This window comes from Scatophagus argus, chromosome 14 (genome assembly GCF_020382885.2).
Source record: "Scatophagus argus isolate fScaArg1 chromosome 14, fScaArg1.pri, whole genome shotgun sequence".
Classification (NCBI taxonomy): Eukaryota; Metazoa; Chordata; class Actinopteri; family Scatophagidae; genus Scatophagus; species Scatophagus argus.
In genome coordinates, this window is record NC_058506.1 from 1553874 (window position 1) to 1568515 (window position 14642).

Here is a 14642-nt window from a genome sequence, read left to right on the forward strand (position 1 = left end):
ACAGCTGAGTGACAGAGATATCTCAACAGCTCTCCCGCTAAGAGGCTGTGTTGACCTTTTAGTAATGGTGGTTGCAGGCTCAGCACAAAACAGATGCCCTTCAAGGGCAGCACAGAGGGTCCCGATTTCTCTGCATTGTCGTGGCCTGCAGAGACACTTTGCTCCTTTAGAAAATACAACGCAGTGTTTGCAGGTGATGTACTGTAGCTCAGCCTCCAAAGCGTTCTCAGCTTTCTCCTATCAACAGAACTGAATAGATATTTTTTTTATTTCTATTCTGCTTGTGAGGAGAAACTAGGATTAAATACTCAGTTTAAATCTCTGTTCAGATGATGTAAGCATGTTGGTGTCATTATGTCATCAGGTGATCGTCACTGTACAGACTATTCTTCTATGGATGTTCTTCTAACCTGGTAGCAAGGGAGTAGAATTTGGCAGGAATAGCAGGTATGTGTCTAGCAAACGTCCAGTAACTGCTGAAATGTCACTAGCACTAATTTTGATTTTGATTTGATTTTGTTGTCCATCAGTGTCAATGTATTTGAGAAATATCACCCTACAGACCTTTTCTCATTCATGCAGTAGAGCACTCACGAGGTCAGGTTCTGATGTTAGACGAAAAACCCTGGCTCACAGCGTCCGTTCTAGTTCATCCCACAGGTGTTCGATGTGGTTGAGATCAGGGCACTATGCCAACCCTTTGTTGAAGGACCTTGCTTTGTGCGCTGGGGCACAGTCATGCTGGAATAGAAAAGGGCCTTCCCACAAATTTTGTAGCATAGCCTTGTCCCAAATGTTTTGGTATGCTGAAGTATTAAGATTTCTCTTCACTGGAAGTAAGGGACTTAAATCATCTCATGAAAAACAGCCCCATCCCAATACTTATGTTATTGGGATGTGTATTTATAATAAAAACTTTATAGATGTTCAGTATCAGTTATATATTACAGATCTGTTGAAACTGAAACATATTCTTTATGTACGAATTAAACTTCACAGGCATGTGTTTTTAAGTCTGGATTGTGCTCTCAGTATATCTATTCATGCACACTGAGTGTAACAGTCCCTGTGTGCTCCTGTGTTAGACAAACTTCTTTATTCAAATATTCTTGGACATGAAAATTATTTATAATTTTTAAATTACATAATAATCACCGGGTATTAAGTTGTTGAGTGACACAGGAAGTGGGTTAAAATGTAACCTGAGGATACAGCGTGTGCCAGTTGTTGGTGCAATATAAATGAGCCTAAAATATGATGGGGGAAAGAAACCATATCCATGCACATTAGGGGTTATGGCAGCGATTTAGTCATTCACCTGAAAAGGTAGGAAACACACTGTTAGTCATATATGCTTTGTTTTTTCTGTTATCTATTTGACAGGCTGGTGAGTAAATGGCAAGCCGTGATTCATTTTATCATCAGTGCTCACAGCTGACACTCAGCAGAAGACAGAGTGATACGCTGATAGCTGTAAAAGACAGGACAGATAATGTAGTAAAATATGTTGGACATAGTTATTTCCACTAAGGGGACCCAAGAACATCAGTGCATTATGTAACAAGTATAGGCTGAGCACTATCAAACGAGTGCTTGATCTCCCTTGGGGTTCACAGCGATGTCAGTCAGGGTCAAACTGCTATAAAGGATGTGTCAGGGCTTAGCATGAAGACAGGCAGGGCCATGCTTCTACAGATCCTTACCAACGGTGAGAGTCAGGGAATCCAATGCACAATGAGATCCCACTGGAGCCTGAATTCTCAGCAATTCGCCTCAGCCGAGCCTGTAATTGATATTTGTCAGAGGAAAAGGGTGGTCCGTGTCAGCTCTAAAGCTGATGGGAGACAGAGAAAGGCAGAAGGGCACGCTTGAAGCCTGAGATAGTGGAGGAATATGCCTGTGAGGCATCATATGACAAGCCAGTTGATATTTGTAGCACTCTGTTTTATCATTAATGTATTTATTCCTGCGTGCTTCGTGGCTATGGAGTGTTGGTAGAACTGTTTTCTAGCCCTGTGTGTTTCATGCTGTCTTTAGTTTGAAGTAGGTGGTGTAACATTAACATGACCACTGTTACAAATAGCAGTACATTTGTACCAAACAAGCACATTTATTACTATCATAGCCTTTACCTTTAAAATAAACGTGCCAGACATAAAATCAGTCTTGTAATCAAGAAGTATTTGAGTAAAGGTAAGAGAAATGCAGTCCTGCTGTTGCACTAAAAGTGGAAAGTGGCAGTTAAAGTCAGCTACAAAAGGTACAAAATGGCAGTTGATTACAGAACTAATTGTACTGTTATTTAAAACATGAGAGGATACTTTGAAATGAACTGAAATGAACTGAAAAATACAGCCTGAAAGTTCATTTTGATGTTACTTTGCTTGAAACTTCAGCAAAGTAACTGAACAGCCCTGTATTCACGACATTCACAGCTGTTTAGAAACACGTTTGTTTTTTTGTTTTGGGAGAAAAGGAAGGACTTAAACAGGTTTTTTAAAAAACTGTAAGAGTGGAAGGATTGACCCAAAACATTAAAGCAGCGGGCTGACAAAGCCGAAACTATGACCGCCACGCTGTCCGTCTATGTAGAGCTGAGGATCACCGTGAAGTTGAGTGATAATCCTTTCTGAGTTCATCAGTATGAAGTGATCCCTTTCATATATAAGAAGTCAGATCATCCTCTGTTAATTTAAATCTATTGGTTATAGCAGCTTTAAGGTTAGTGAAAAATATATAGATTTCAGCTTAATGATAATAAAGTCACTTTTTCATGATTTAATATTATGAAACAAAGCTGTACTTGCTAAGGATTATAAAAACAAACACATTGTAAGTTCATATTTTGTAATCTTGGCAGACGATTTCCTTATGTTTATAAAAAAGTAATATGGATGAAAAACCTTTCCCTGATTTAAATTAGCAGTTTAGAGAGTAAACATGATTTTCAGGAGACAGGGTTGTCAAAATGCACAATGATGTATATCTACAATGACAAAATGTACATCACATAGGATTACATAGGTGTACAAAGATTTTTGCATAATTTGGGATACTAATTTGACACACAAATTCCTAGCAATTTGAGAAAATGTCTTAAAAATACACAGATCACAACCCCCATAAATATTAACATTTTATGTATAGATTTTTAATTTGAACTGTTTCAGCTTCCAGTGCAAGTCTATTCATATACACAGGATGCTTTGGAAAGCTGAAGGTAGTGTAAGTAAATATTAATATTTATTTAGGTTGTGAAGTGTGCATTTTAAAAACTGTTTTTACATGTGTTCAAATTGCTTGTTATTAGTCTGATTGGAATATGCATTTGTTAGTTCCCCAAAGGTACTTGGCTCCTGGTTATGGAAATGTTCTTTGTCATTTTAAATGAAGGAAATAAAACCCAATGCATTTTTCTGCTGAGGACAGTTTCCAGCGCTTTGCTGCAACACAGGGCAAGCTGTGAGGTGTGTGACAAGCTGTTCTCCACCTCAGTGTGAAAGTCACTGGGTTTTTTTTTTTAATTCTCTGAACATCCACATGTTCCATCACAAGCCTGTTTCAAACACTATAGAGGTCATAGCTTGTCCTTTTGCTCCCCCTCTCCTGTCGTTCTCAATTGAAAAACTCAATGATGGACACACTAGAGACGGGCAAGGCAGTGTGAAAATGGCTTTGGGAAGAGAGCTGGCTGAATGTTGAGCACTCGTTCTGCTTTTTTCCTCTGTGTTGGTTGTCCTGGTTATTTCTTTAACTGTTGACCTTGTGGAAATTGCCGGTTGCTCCCCTGGGCCTCAGTGGCCCGGGTCACAGCAGACTGCATCTCATGTGCTGAAAGCCTGCTCTCTATGGACACTGCATTAAGTGCTGCTGGTACTCCACAGACCACTTACTACAGGGACCTAAGATCAGGGAGCGCTTCATAGGTCTGCGTCTATATGCATCAGACTTGGAAATGAAGCAGTTGGGCACGAGTAAGCCACAGCAGCATATGCTATGACGCTGAAAGACACAAAATGTTTTCACAGTAGTTCTCTGCTTTCACCCATGTTTTCAGATGCTGACAAAATTATGTTTTGTATTTTATTTTGCCAGCTTTTACATCCATTCAGCATTTGTTCCCATTTGACAAAGTAGCATCTAAACTGAAGTTTTTTTTCAGTGTCTCATCTCCAGAACCTCCCGCCGCCTGTTTCTGCCTGTAACCCCTAGAGGAAAGTTTAGAGGCTGACATGAATTGATGCCATAACAGAGTAGGAAACTATAAAAGATTGTGATCGGCTGAATTTTGAATAAGGCGAGCCTCCAAGACGGCAGGGGGAAGGCGATCTGCAGACAAGAGGCAGACAGAGAAATAAATTTACGTCAGGGGCAGTCTCTCCCGGCTCCTTATTGTCCCTGTCATAATTAGAGCATAACAGATAGCATCGGAGCAAGGTTGGTGCAAATCGAAGCTCATCTCTTTATGTTTTCTTGGCCTTGTTACTAATGGCTGCTCCTGATACATATTGAAACAATGCACTCAGTACTTGGAAACTATTCTGAATAATTCATGCAGTTGCATCACAGAGTGCCAGTGATGCACTGGTCCTACAAGACCATTGATATCTCATGATATTCACAGTGTTCAGTCTCAGGGGGAACGTGATTAATGAGCCACATGCTTTGAGATAAACAGACTGTTTCTTGTGGTATTAATTGTAATTCGTAGCGGACAAATGTCATTTAACAAGACAAATTAAGCATTTATTAAATATAATTTGCTGTAACACGCTTTCCCTTTCTGTTTTTTCATATGATTTCCATTTTTCTTCTTAGGCAGCAGTGGAATCTGCAGTTTGGTCTGATTGTCAGTGATGTTTCGGGAAAAATTTGGAACAGGACAATTTGCTATCCCCGAAGTGATAGAAAATTCCTGTCCTCACTAACCTACTGTGCAGATTAGGTTTTCATGTAGGAGTTCACCTTAATTAAATAGCATAAAGATCCTTAGATGATAAGCTGTATTAGAAAATGTGAACAGTGTTTTGTGACTGGTCCAATACTTAGGTGGGTTTCTAAATGGATTAGGAACAGGTTCAGTTTCTTTTATCCAATATGAGAAGCACACAACCCTCAAAACCAAAACAGAGGTGCTGAAAAGTTCCTGCCGCAGTCAATTTCTTAATCTAATCCTGTGCAGGTTTTGAACAGACTCGAGCAGCAGCTTACTGGGGAGAATACAAATTGCTTGATGAAATGAAATGATGCTAGGTTATCTTCAACAGATAATTGCTAAATCCTCTGGCTGCCTTGATGAGCAGAAGGTATCAGAGGATGGCTGTAGCTGGCATTAAGACCACAGTGTCAGCTGTGTTTCCCACTGTGGGGAACTCAAATGTTTGGGACTGGCTGTTGCTCAGAAAGTAATGTCATCTCTCAGCTTTTTTTTTAGCTTATATTGGCAGCAGTATACATATGGAAGTATTAAAGCTACTCTCCAAAGGAGTGGCAGATCCTCGTCAGTGTTCACTGCCTCTGGGCACCCATATGCCCCTTATTACCAAGCCCATTAACTAAACCCAAAACCCACCAAGTTAGGAATGTCATTAAAACCTCAAAAGTCAATTTTATTCCATGTAATCCTAAATGAGTTTTGTTTTCTGAGTGAGACAAAAATAATTCTGGATATAATTTGAAAATTGCATTATTTCAGAAAATTAAAAAAAAAAAAAAATCAGTTTAAAGTTGGCTTTGAATAAATGTTTTATTCAGATTTTCCCCCTAATTCTCTGTCACATTATGAATCAACTTTCATTTGTTATGCATAGAATAATTTGACAGTTTATTAAATAAATACAACTGTCACTGTCCTAAGCCAGGTTTGCAATGATGTAAAAAGAGACAACAAAACAAGAATAACTCTGGTTGATTTATGTCAAGATAGCTTATCCACTACTGTTAATGCATAGTACAGGCTTGTTCACCATAATTGTCTCGACCAACTATTTCTCACTCCAGAGAAATTACATAACCATGTATGCAGTTTGTGTTTATTTGTTCCTGAAAAGAATGTCAAAAAAATATTTTCACAAAGAAGTAAAAATAACTTTATAAGCTTATCATAGTGTTTTCCATTTTGACATTTTGATGTGCATTTTGAAGTTCTGAATTGGAAAAGGTAGATGGAAATAGTATAATTTCAAAAATTGTTAAAAAAAAAAAAATCAGCTTAAAGTGTTATTTTGCCTATCTTGAAAAAGAGTTGATACAGTTAATAAGAAATGGAAACCCCTTTTCTGAATAAGTACTGAAGTATGAAGTTCTGGTGTGAGTATTTCACTCACTGATCAGCTTTTACTGCTCTGAGAGAAAGGAAACTGTGCCCGCTGCCTGTATCTTTCGTGCCTTTCTGGATAATCCCATGTGATTTACTCTCCCAAATTAGCTTCCACATCCTTTTGTTGGTAGGGTTAAGTATTTAGTGCTTATACTCAGCCTTACTTGTAGAGTGCCATGGTGACAGGTTTTGTTTCTTCTCTGAGGTTCATGCTGCTCTGTTTTTGGTTTTAGTTCGGAACTGTTTTTGTCACAGTCATGTAATGCCGATACTGCCATCTTTTGCATCATTTTAAGAAATTACTTTGCATAACACAGTTTTTTGCATGAAAACCAGTTAACAGAAACAGACATAATTCACTTTTTTCTTTATTTTCAAACCAATTTATTATCAAATTTATTATTTGAATTAGATCAAAAAAAAAAAAAAACAGCTAGTGTGCTGTACAGGCAACTGAGGTAATTTTGAAAGCTTTATTATAGTCTGGATTTAGATGTAATTTAATTATTAACATTCTGTTCTGAAATTACTTTTGAATTTTATTGCATGTTTGTATTTAGGTCTTTGTGTTTTTACAGCCCGTTTACAGCCTGTTGCCTTCTTGCTCATAAGCATTCACCTCAGACCTTCCATGCAGACCATAAGGTTAGGAGCACTGTGGCATATTACAGACATTAATCTCACAAGAAAATGATGTATTGATCTTTGGTGCACCAAATGTGGATCATGAAATGACCTCTGATGCATAATTTAGCAAATTCCAGACTTTTTCAGTGAGAGAATGAAAAGTAAGGCTTTACAGGTGGCTCATTGTTCCCAACTAAACCACAACAAATGGCACTTGCTGCCAATCACAGTGACATTTAAGCTGTTGACAACCAGCACTGCCAGTGTATAATAGCTTACATCAGTAATTCTGTTTCAGGCTTGTCGCGTATTTCCTAAATATTGTATATTTCTTTGTTACCATGAAGCATTTTTCAAAGTAAGCCACGGGATTTAATATCGGAGTTCATTTTTATCCAGTATATAAAATCAAGCTGTGGAGACTTGGGATACATAATCCATCACAATGAACACCACTCAAGATTTCATTATTAGTGCATGCCAATGAACATTAAAATACTCTCTACTTAAAGAGTTTGGTCTAGACCTGCTCTAATTAATAAGTGTCATGAGATAACTTTTGTTGTGATTTGGCGCTATATAAATAAACCGAATTGAAATTGAATTCAAATGCAGGTAATAATAAAAGTTTGGTTCGAATCCCAGTCTGGGCCCTTCTATGTGGAGTTTGCATGTTCTCCCTGTGTCTGCGTGGGTTTTCTCCGGGTTCTCCGGCTTCCTCCCACAATACCAAAAACATGCACATTAGGTTAATTGGCTACTCTAAATTGCCCCTAGGTGTGAGTGTGAGAGTGTGTGGTTGTCTGTCTTTGTGTGTTGGCCCTGCGATTGACTGGCGACCAGTCCAGGGTGAACCCTGCCTCTCGCCCGTAGTCAGCTGGGATAGGCTCCAGCTCCCCCGCGACCCTGACGGATAAGCGGTATAGAAAATGGATGAATGGATTGGTGCATACATAGAATGTAAGAAAGAGTAACATATAATAGTAGAATAAAATAAAATAAAATAGAATAAGGCCATATGCCATAAAGATGTTTTAAGACAGGGCGTGCATGCAATAAATTGGCCAGCCTGGTCTCACCAAATGGCTTATAAATAACACATCATTAAGTCATTTCATGTGTTATCAGAGCTCATGTTTAGTGCTGTCCTACTTAAGCTTTCTGTGTGTCACGTTGGGCACAAATGTCATAGAGAAACATGAAATTCAGGTGATGTAGAACAAAAATCAAATAGGAAAGTCTGCATATAGAGGATGTTTGGGTGGCGGAGGGGTTAAACAAACACAGTCAGGTAACCAGTGTTTGTGTCTCATGTGAAATGGAAAGTCAATATTGATCTATTCTAACTTGGGTAATGTTTATAATGTCACCTATGTGAAGTAAGTAAGTGATGTCACATACATAATATACAAGCAAACTGCAAAAACTATGATTCTTGTCTGGCTAAACCTCATCAAGTTTTTATGTTGCTCATGTTACGCCCCGATATCGGGGACAATAATGAAAAGAAATGGAAGAACGACATGAGCATGACATGTTAGCCTTCACTCCGTGTATTCCACGTTCTGTAAGAGTCATACATCCTCTTTTTTTATCTTTTCCGGAACCCAGGCATCAGCAATCAATTGCTGTGCACCACATTTGCCACAAACTGAAGAAGATTAAATAAAGAATACAATTGAGATCTTGAACATAACTTAGGCAAGTGCATTTCCATAACAGGTAAGTAAAAGGTTGTTAACAACAAGTCATATACAATAGAACCATCTTATCTATAACTTTACGATTTTATCTATTACTCCTTCTGTTGTCGTTCCCATACCTGCAAGGCAAAAGCAGTCAAACACAAAACGGATGATCAGTCCCTGTTTTAACATTTTTAACTCAAGACATGTTAAAACGATGATTTACTATTATTTTATTTTAGCCATAATATTAATAATATTCCTGGCCTTTTCATCATGCCAAATATTATAATCATAACACTTAAACCTATCCAAACTGTAGGTCATTTGTCTTTGTCTTGACTAAGACAACAAAGGTCATGTGACAAAGGATCCTGCACCTGTAAAATGTGGATGGTGTTAAAGCTTAAAATACATGAAATGGCAAGCAAATTGACCTTAAAAGTAGTGTGCCATTTAAATATGGAAAGTCTGTAAAATTTAAAAATAAGATAATCCTTTATTAGTCCCACAGTGGGGAAATTTGCATGGTCACAGCAGTACAAGGATAGCAAACAAAGACACAGATAAATAAAATACACAAGTAAAAACATTCAAAGCTCAATATTTACACTAAATGTTAAAAAAAACTGAAAATATTAATATATCAGAAATATTAAAAACAAACCCAAACAATATTTACAATATATCAAGACTGTTTACATTGTTGTGGGATTTATTGCGCCATGGCTTATTGTTCAGCTTGTGGTGGAGTGCATGGGGTCTACCAGGAGCGGTGCTGGTTGTACAGTCTCACAGCAGCAGGAAGGAAGGACCTGCAGTAACGCTCCTGCCACTGAAGGAGCTGCCCAGTGCTGTCAGAGGCTGGTGCACGAGCTGAGAGTCGTTCTCCATCAGAGAGCACAGCTTGGCTGTTATCCTCCTCTCTCCCACCATTTGCACTGGGTCGAGGGGGCTTCCCAGCACAGAGCTGACCTTCTTCTGATTTCATCCAGTCTGCAGTACAGATGCTACCGCCCCAGCAGACCACTTCATAAAATATGGCTGATGCCACCACAGAGTTGAAAAAGTCCTGAGGAGTGCCCCCTGCACTCCAAAAGTCTCCTCAGCAGGTACAGTCTGCTCTGCCCTTTCCTGTAGGCAAGTCAGTATTACATTAATAAGTACATCTGACATTGATATCAAAATTTAAAGTACTACAACAGAAGCAGTTTTGATTTTCTACTTCTTATAGAAGTGATAAATATTCAGCTATGGAGACTTTGCATGCTCCAGGTTGAAAGGATTTTAACATAGAAAATCTGGGATGCCATAGGTTTCTACAGTATCAGCCAGCTGGACTCATCATACCTATGGAATTATGATCATGGCACAATTCTGAGCGCGCACAGGGAAATTTTGAGCGCGAAAAAATTAAAATCCAGCGCAAATGTTACAAATGTGCCACAAAGGTCAACCAATCAAAGAACTTCGTTGGCGAAAACTTGTGATTGGCTGCTTCTGCTCCAATCACATCGCAGCATCCACGTGGAACGTTTTACCATGGAGCACGAAAGTCTGACATAGCGGAGTGTTAAAACCGCAATGCATTGTGGGCTTTACGGCCAACTGAATGCGTGCTTACGCCGGCTGCATGCGTGACGCTGCTCTTGTGTCCTGTTGTTTTGTTTAAACATGTTAAAACACAGTGCAAACGTGCTGCGTCGTTAACTGCCGCAATCGTTCACATGATCGCTTCGGTAAAAAAAAAAAAGATGGGTTGAGATCGTTCATTTCTAAAGGGTGGGGAGGGCGTGTAAGCGACAAGCACCTGGCCGAGCAGTGTGGCATCCTCAATGCACGGTAACCGGGAGATCTGGCTTTGGCAGACCGTGGATTTAACATCGGAGATGGAGTTGGACTAATGTGTGCCGAGGTGAAAAGCCCAGGCTTCACAGGAGGACGTGCTCAAATGGACCCAAAATCTGTGGAGGAGGCGGGCAGCTCACATAAGGCTCCATGTGGACAGAGTTTGATGACATACTTCAGCGCACTATACCGGTGAGCCTACTGGTTCCACTTGAAGGTGAGGAATTTTCCTTCATTGGCAAAATTGTGAATGTGTGCGGTGCTTTAAGTAATACGTCTCCCAGTATCGCCATTAAACAACAAGGCGCTGCGATACCAGATAGTGACTGAGAAACGGAGTGAGTGAATGTATTTCTGTGGCTTTCTGGATATAAAATGAATGGCTGTTAAACTTCCTCTGCTTATTTCTGTTTATCCTGAACATGTCATTGATATGTCAGGCACAGGAAAATGTCCTCACCTGTTACTTGCGCATATGGCGACAAACACCAGGCCTGCACTTTACAAACAAAGTTAATAAAACTATGCCCGATGATGATAATAAATATTGTAGTTCAGTGAGGGCCCTTTCGAGCCCCATAGAGTTTTACTAATACCGCAAGGTAACGAGTCTTGTTAAGCTAACATCAAAAAGTTCGTCGCTAAAAATCCAGTCGATTCTCTTTGCCGAGGTATTTAATGCAGAAGTAGTTCCTTCAGAGCGTAATAAGATTTTGGTTTGCGACTGGTGGTGGTGGTGGTGGTAGTAGTAGTACAGTTTGACACGTGATCGTGCTACACCAATAGAATACTCGCTTTATGTCAACAGAAAAGCAACATGGCTGCCTCCATGGTTTTATTCAACGTTACCGATAAAGAGAAAAACAGCCGAAAGTCCTCTGAATTTGGCAACTTGGATTCTAAACAATGCTGTATACATAGCCGCGTCATTCTGCTGTTAGCTTAACCAGACTCGTTATTTTACTTTCAATGTACTAAAGATTTCTTTAGCCCCCAGACTGCGGAGCGGAAATTTAGAAACAATTTGTAAGACTCGAGGTTCACGTTGCGGTCTAGTAAAACTTTATGGTAAAACGTCCCACGTGGATGCTGCGATGTGATTGGAGCAGAAGCAGCCAATCACAAGTTTTCGCCATCCAAGTTCTCGGATTGGTTGAACTTTGTGGCACATGTGTAACGTGCAAAACTGGAGCGAGCGCGCTAGTGAAGTTGAGCGCGCGTGGCTGAGGCAGACTGAGGGAAGCGTGAGCGTGCAGAAGTGTGCCTGAGCGCGGAGGAAGATATTTTTTGAGAACAGAACCATAAGTTTTGTGCGCTCGATTTTAAAATCACAATGTGCAGCTGTTAACTGAAAAACTGCAGAATGACCATAGCTGCATATTTCTCACTTCTATAAATAAACCGAAAATCAAAACCGCTTCTGTTTTAATACTTTCAATTTTGGTATCAGTGTCAGATGTACTTATCAATGTAATACTGATAAATGACTGCCACACTGGACTTTGGTTTCCACTCTGCTCCCCTTTCACGAAGAAAGTGTCTGCCTTTCCTATGTAAAGAAATAAAAATGCATCAGTGCCCCAGAAAAATTGTAATTATTTCAGTGGGTGGAGAATCCCAGTGAGGGGGGGAAAAAATCTCATTTCAGCAGGATAGCAGACCTCCTGTGAAATATGCCTCTCCTTTCAAAAGCTTGGCAAATTGGGACAGTGAAGACCAGGTGCCACATAGGGAAAACATTGCAATCTGACACTCATTTATGACTGCAACACAAAACATCAAGCACATGTGACTTCTGAATGCTGGTTTTTGGAACCGGAACATCCATCATTTTATCTTTCATTTCTGCATTTATTTAGAGATGGCAAAGCTCCTGTTTATGCAGTATATGACCTGTTTTGGTTATAGTTTTTTTTTTTTTTTTTTTAAAGTTTTGACACTTGTTGAAACCTGATGTCACTCTTGCGACCGCGTGTGGTGCTGCTACTTTCTCTGTATATGCTGACAATCATACAATCTTACTCTTGACTGCCTTCAGTCAAGAGTAAGTATGTATGTGAAATCACTTTGAAGGATCTTTGAGGATATGGGAATTTCAGAAAAGAGGATTTTGAAACTTTTTTCCATCTAAGCGTGGCCATCGTTTCACTTTAAGCACAGCTTAAATGAACAAAGAGGAGTATAATGGTCTTCCTCGGTGGAATCGTGCAGCGAAGGACATTGGACTTTAAAATTTAGCTGAGGATTAGAGAGGGGATTAATACAAGTGTGGCAGATAAAACAGGAGGAGCATGTGAGCCGAGATGCCTCTGTTGATATTCAAGAGATGTTCTTAACAACTCCCAGCTGTAAATCACAGATGCAAGGATTTGAACATTTTTTTGGTTTAGCTGTGAACAGGGAGTTAGAGCCTGCAGTTTTATTAATCTGCTGATCAGAAACATGTTACCATGTGATCATTGTGTTCTTCAGTGAGACACTCTGGTACAGCTCGGTGCTAGATTAAGTCTTTCTGCATTGGTTGGTGCTAATGTAATGTCATGTTGATCCGGTAGTCCAACAAAACAGAAATTTTTAGATAGTGCTGAATGTTTGAGGAGCCTCAACTGGCTCACTGAGTGTGTTTGTTGTCCTAATGTGAAGTATTATGAGTAGTGCAAGTTTTAAAGGAACAGAACAAAAAATTAAATTCAGTATCTACTCAGCCTCATGCCGATGAAACTCCAGTGAAGTTTCTTAGTCCACAAAACATTTGTGGAGCTTCACAGTGAAACAGCATTGCAGCATTGTGCTGCTGTTAATTGAAGATTTTGAATTAAGAAGGAATGAGAAATCACAAATTATTTTGGTATCTTGGGACTTCTGGAGACTTGCATTATACCAGATGAACCGTAGGGAGCCATTTCGTGGTTATTGTTTGTTTTTTACAAGTCCCCAGTTGTTTAGGAGAATGCTGCAGCATTGTTTTGATGTGAAACTGGGTGTGAAATGTTTTCACTTGACTTTCCATCAGTATGGGGTTGAGTCGATAATGACAAAATTTTCATTTTGGGGTGAACTCGTCCTTTAACCTACATGCTTTCTCCTTGTCTGCACATTTGCAACAATTTTTAAGGTCTAACTGTGTCACTTCTTGTTGTATTTTGGGAAGTAAATCACTGCGATTAGCCTGAAAATAATTATCTGTAACAACCTCCTCCTCCTGGGTCTGGAGGACAAGCTGTGTCAGGTAATTCTGGTTTTGCTCACCTTCCCCTGCATATCAAACGCCACCTTTAGGCCCTTTCCCCATTATGGAGATAGTGTAACAGTCCTCGGTATGGAAGGCAACACACTTCAGCAACATTAAAATTACCCACTTCAGGCTCACTGATGCTTGGCAGTGTTGTAAGTGTAATATTTTTCATTTGCCCAGTGAAATTTGATTCAGTGTTTGGGTGTAGAGCTGTTACAGCACCAGTCTGTCCTTTTTAGTAGAAGTCAAAGGCTCGCCATGTCTTGTTGGTTATGACAGGTTGAATCTGATTGTTTCTGACATTTAGGGGCCAGATGGTTGTTCTGAGGCAGCTGTTGTGAATACTGCACAGTTTGTTCTTTATTTTCTTTATTTATTTTGTAAGTGGAAAATAGCATAACATTTGAACTGGCATTTATGCATTATATAAAAGCCCTGGCTGGCCTTACCTTCAATACTTTTTAAAGCAAGTTTGATGCATTGTTTTCTACTTTCAGGAATGACAATGTTGCCACAGTAAGAGATTATACCTCCCAGCTTTTTACAGTTTTAATGTTGCAGTTAGTGTTTTGAAATAAGAACTGTCTCTAAACTAGGGGGGAAATTTTAAGAAAAACTGGCAATGTGCTTGCAGAAATAGTCAGGAACTATTAAATAAGATGTATATCAAGAACAACGGCAGCGCAGAAGGAGGAAAGAGACAGTTTTGTTCTCCAGAGGAAGCAACACTGAACTGTGATATGGATTAGAAAAATATTCCCACAACACAGATGCTTATCATGGCATTATTAACTACCTAATGACTTTTTTGTCTTTCTGGCTGTTGGCTTTCTGCAATCCTGTTTCAGAGTGGCACTTCATTGAACAAATAAATGGAACTGCATATGCATTTTGCTTTATCCATTGGGCTTTGGCTAAGGGAATTATC

The 14642-nt window shown here is 39.4% G+C and overlaps 1 protein-coding gene across 2 annotated transcripts in view; it reads left to right on the top strand.

Moving 5' to 3' along the window:
* Positions 1-14642, top strand: part of ntm (neurotrimin) — a 370092-nt gene that overhangs the window by 44153 nt on the left and 311297 nt on the right. The window contains exon 1 of one of the 2 annotated variants that reach the window (XM_046411178.1): positions 10578-10696. The exons of the other annotated variant lie outside the window; for it this stretch is intronic. Coding sequence (XP_046267134.1) covers positions 10630-10696 — 67 coding nt within the window. The 5' untranslated portion in view covers positions 10578-10629. Of the gene's footprint in view, positions 1-10577; positions 10697-14642 lie in introns of those variants that run through there. 2 annotated transcript variants of the gene reach the window in all.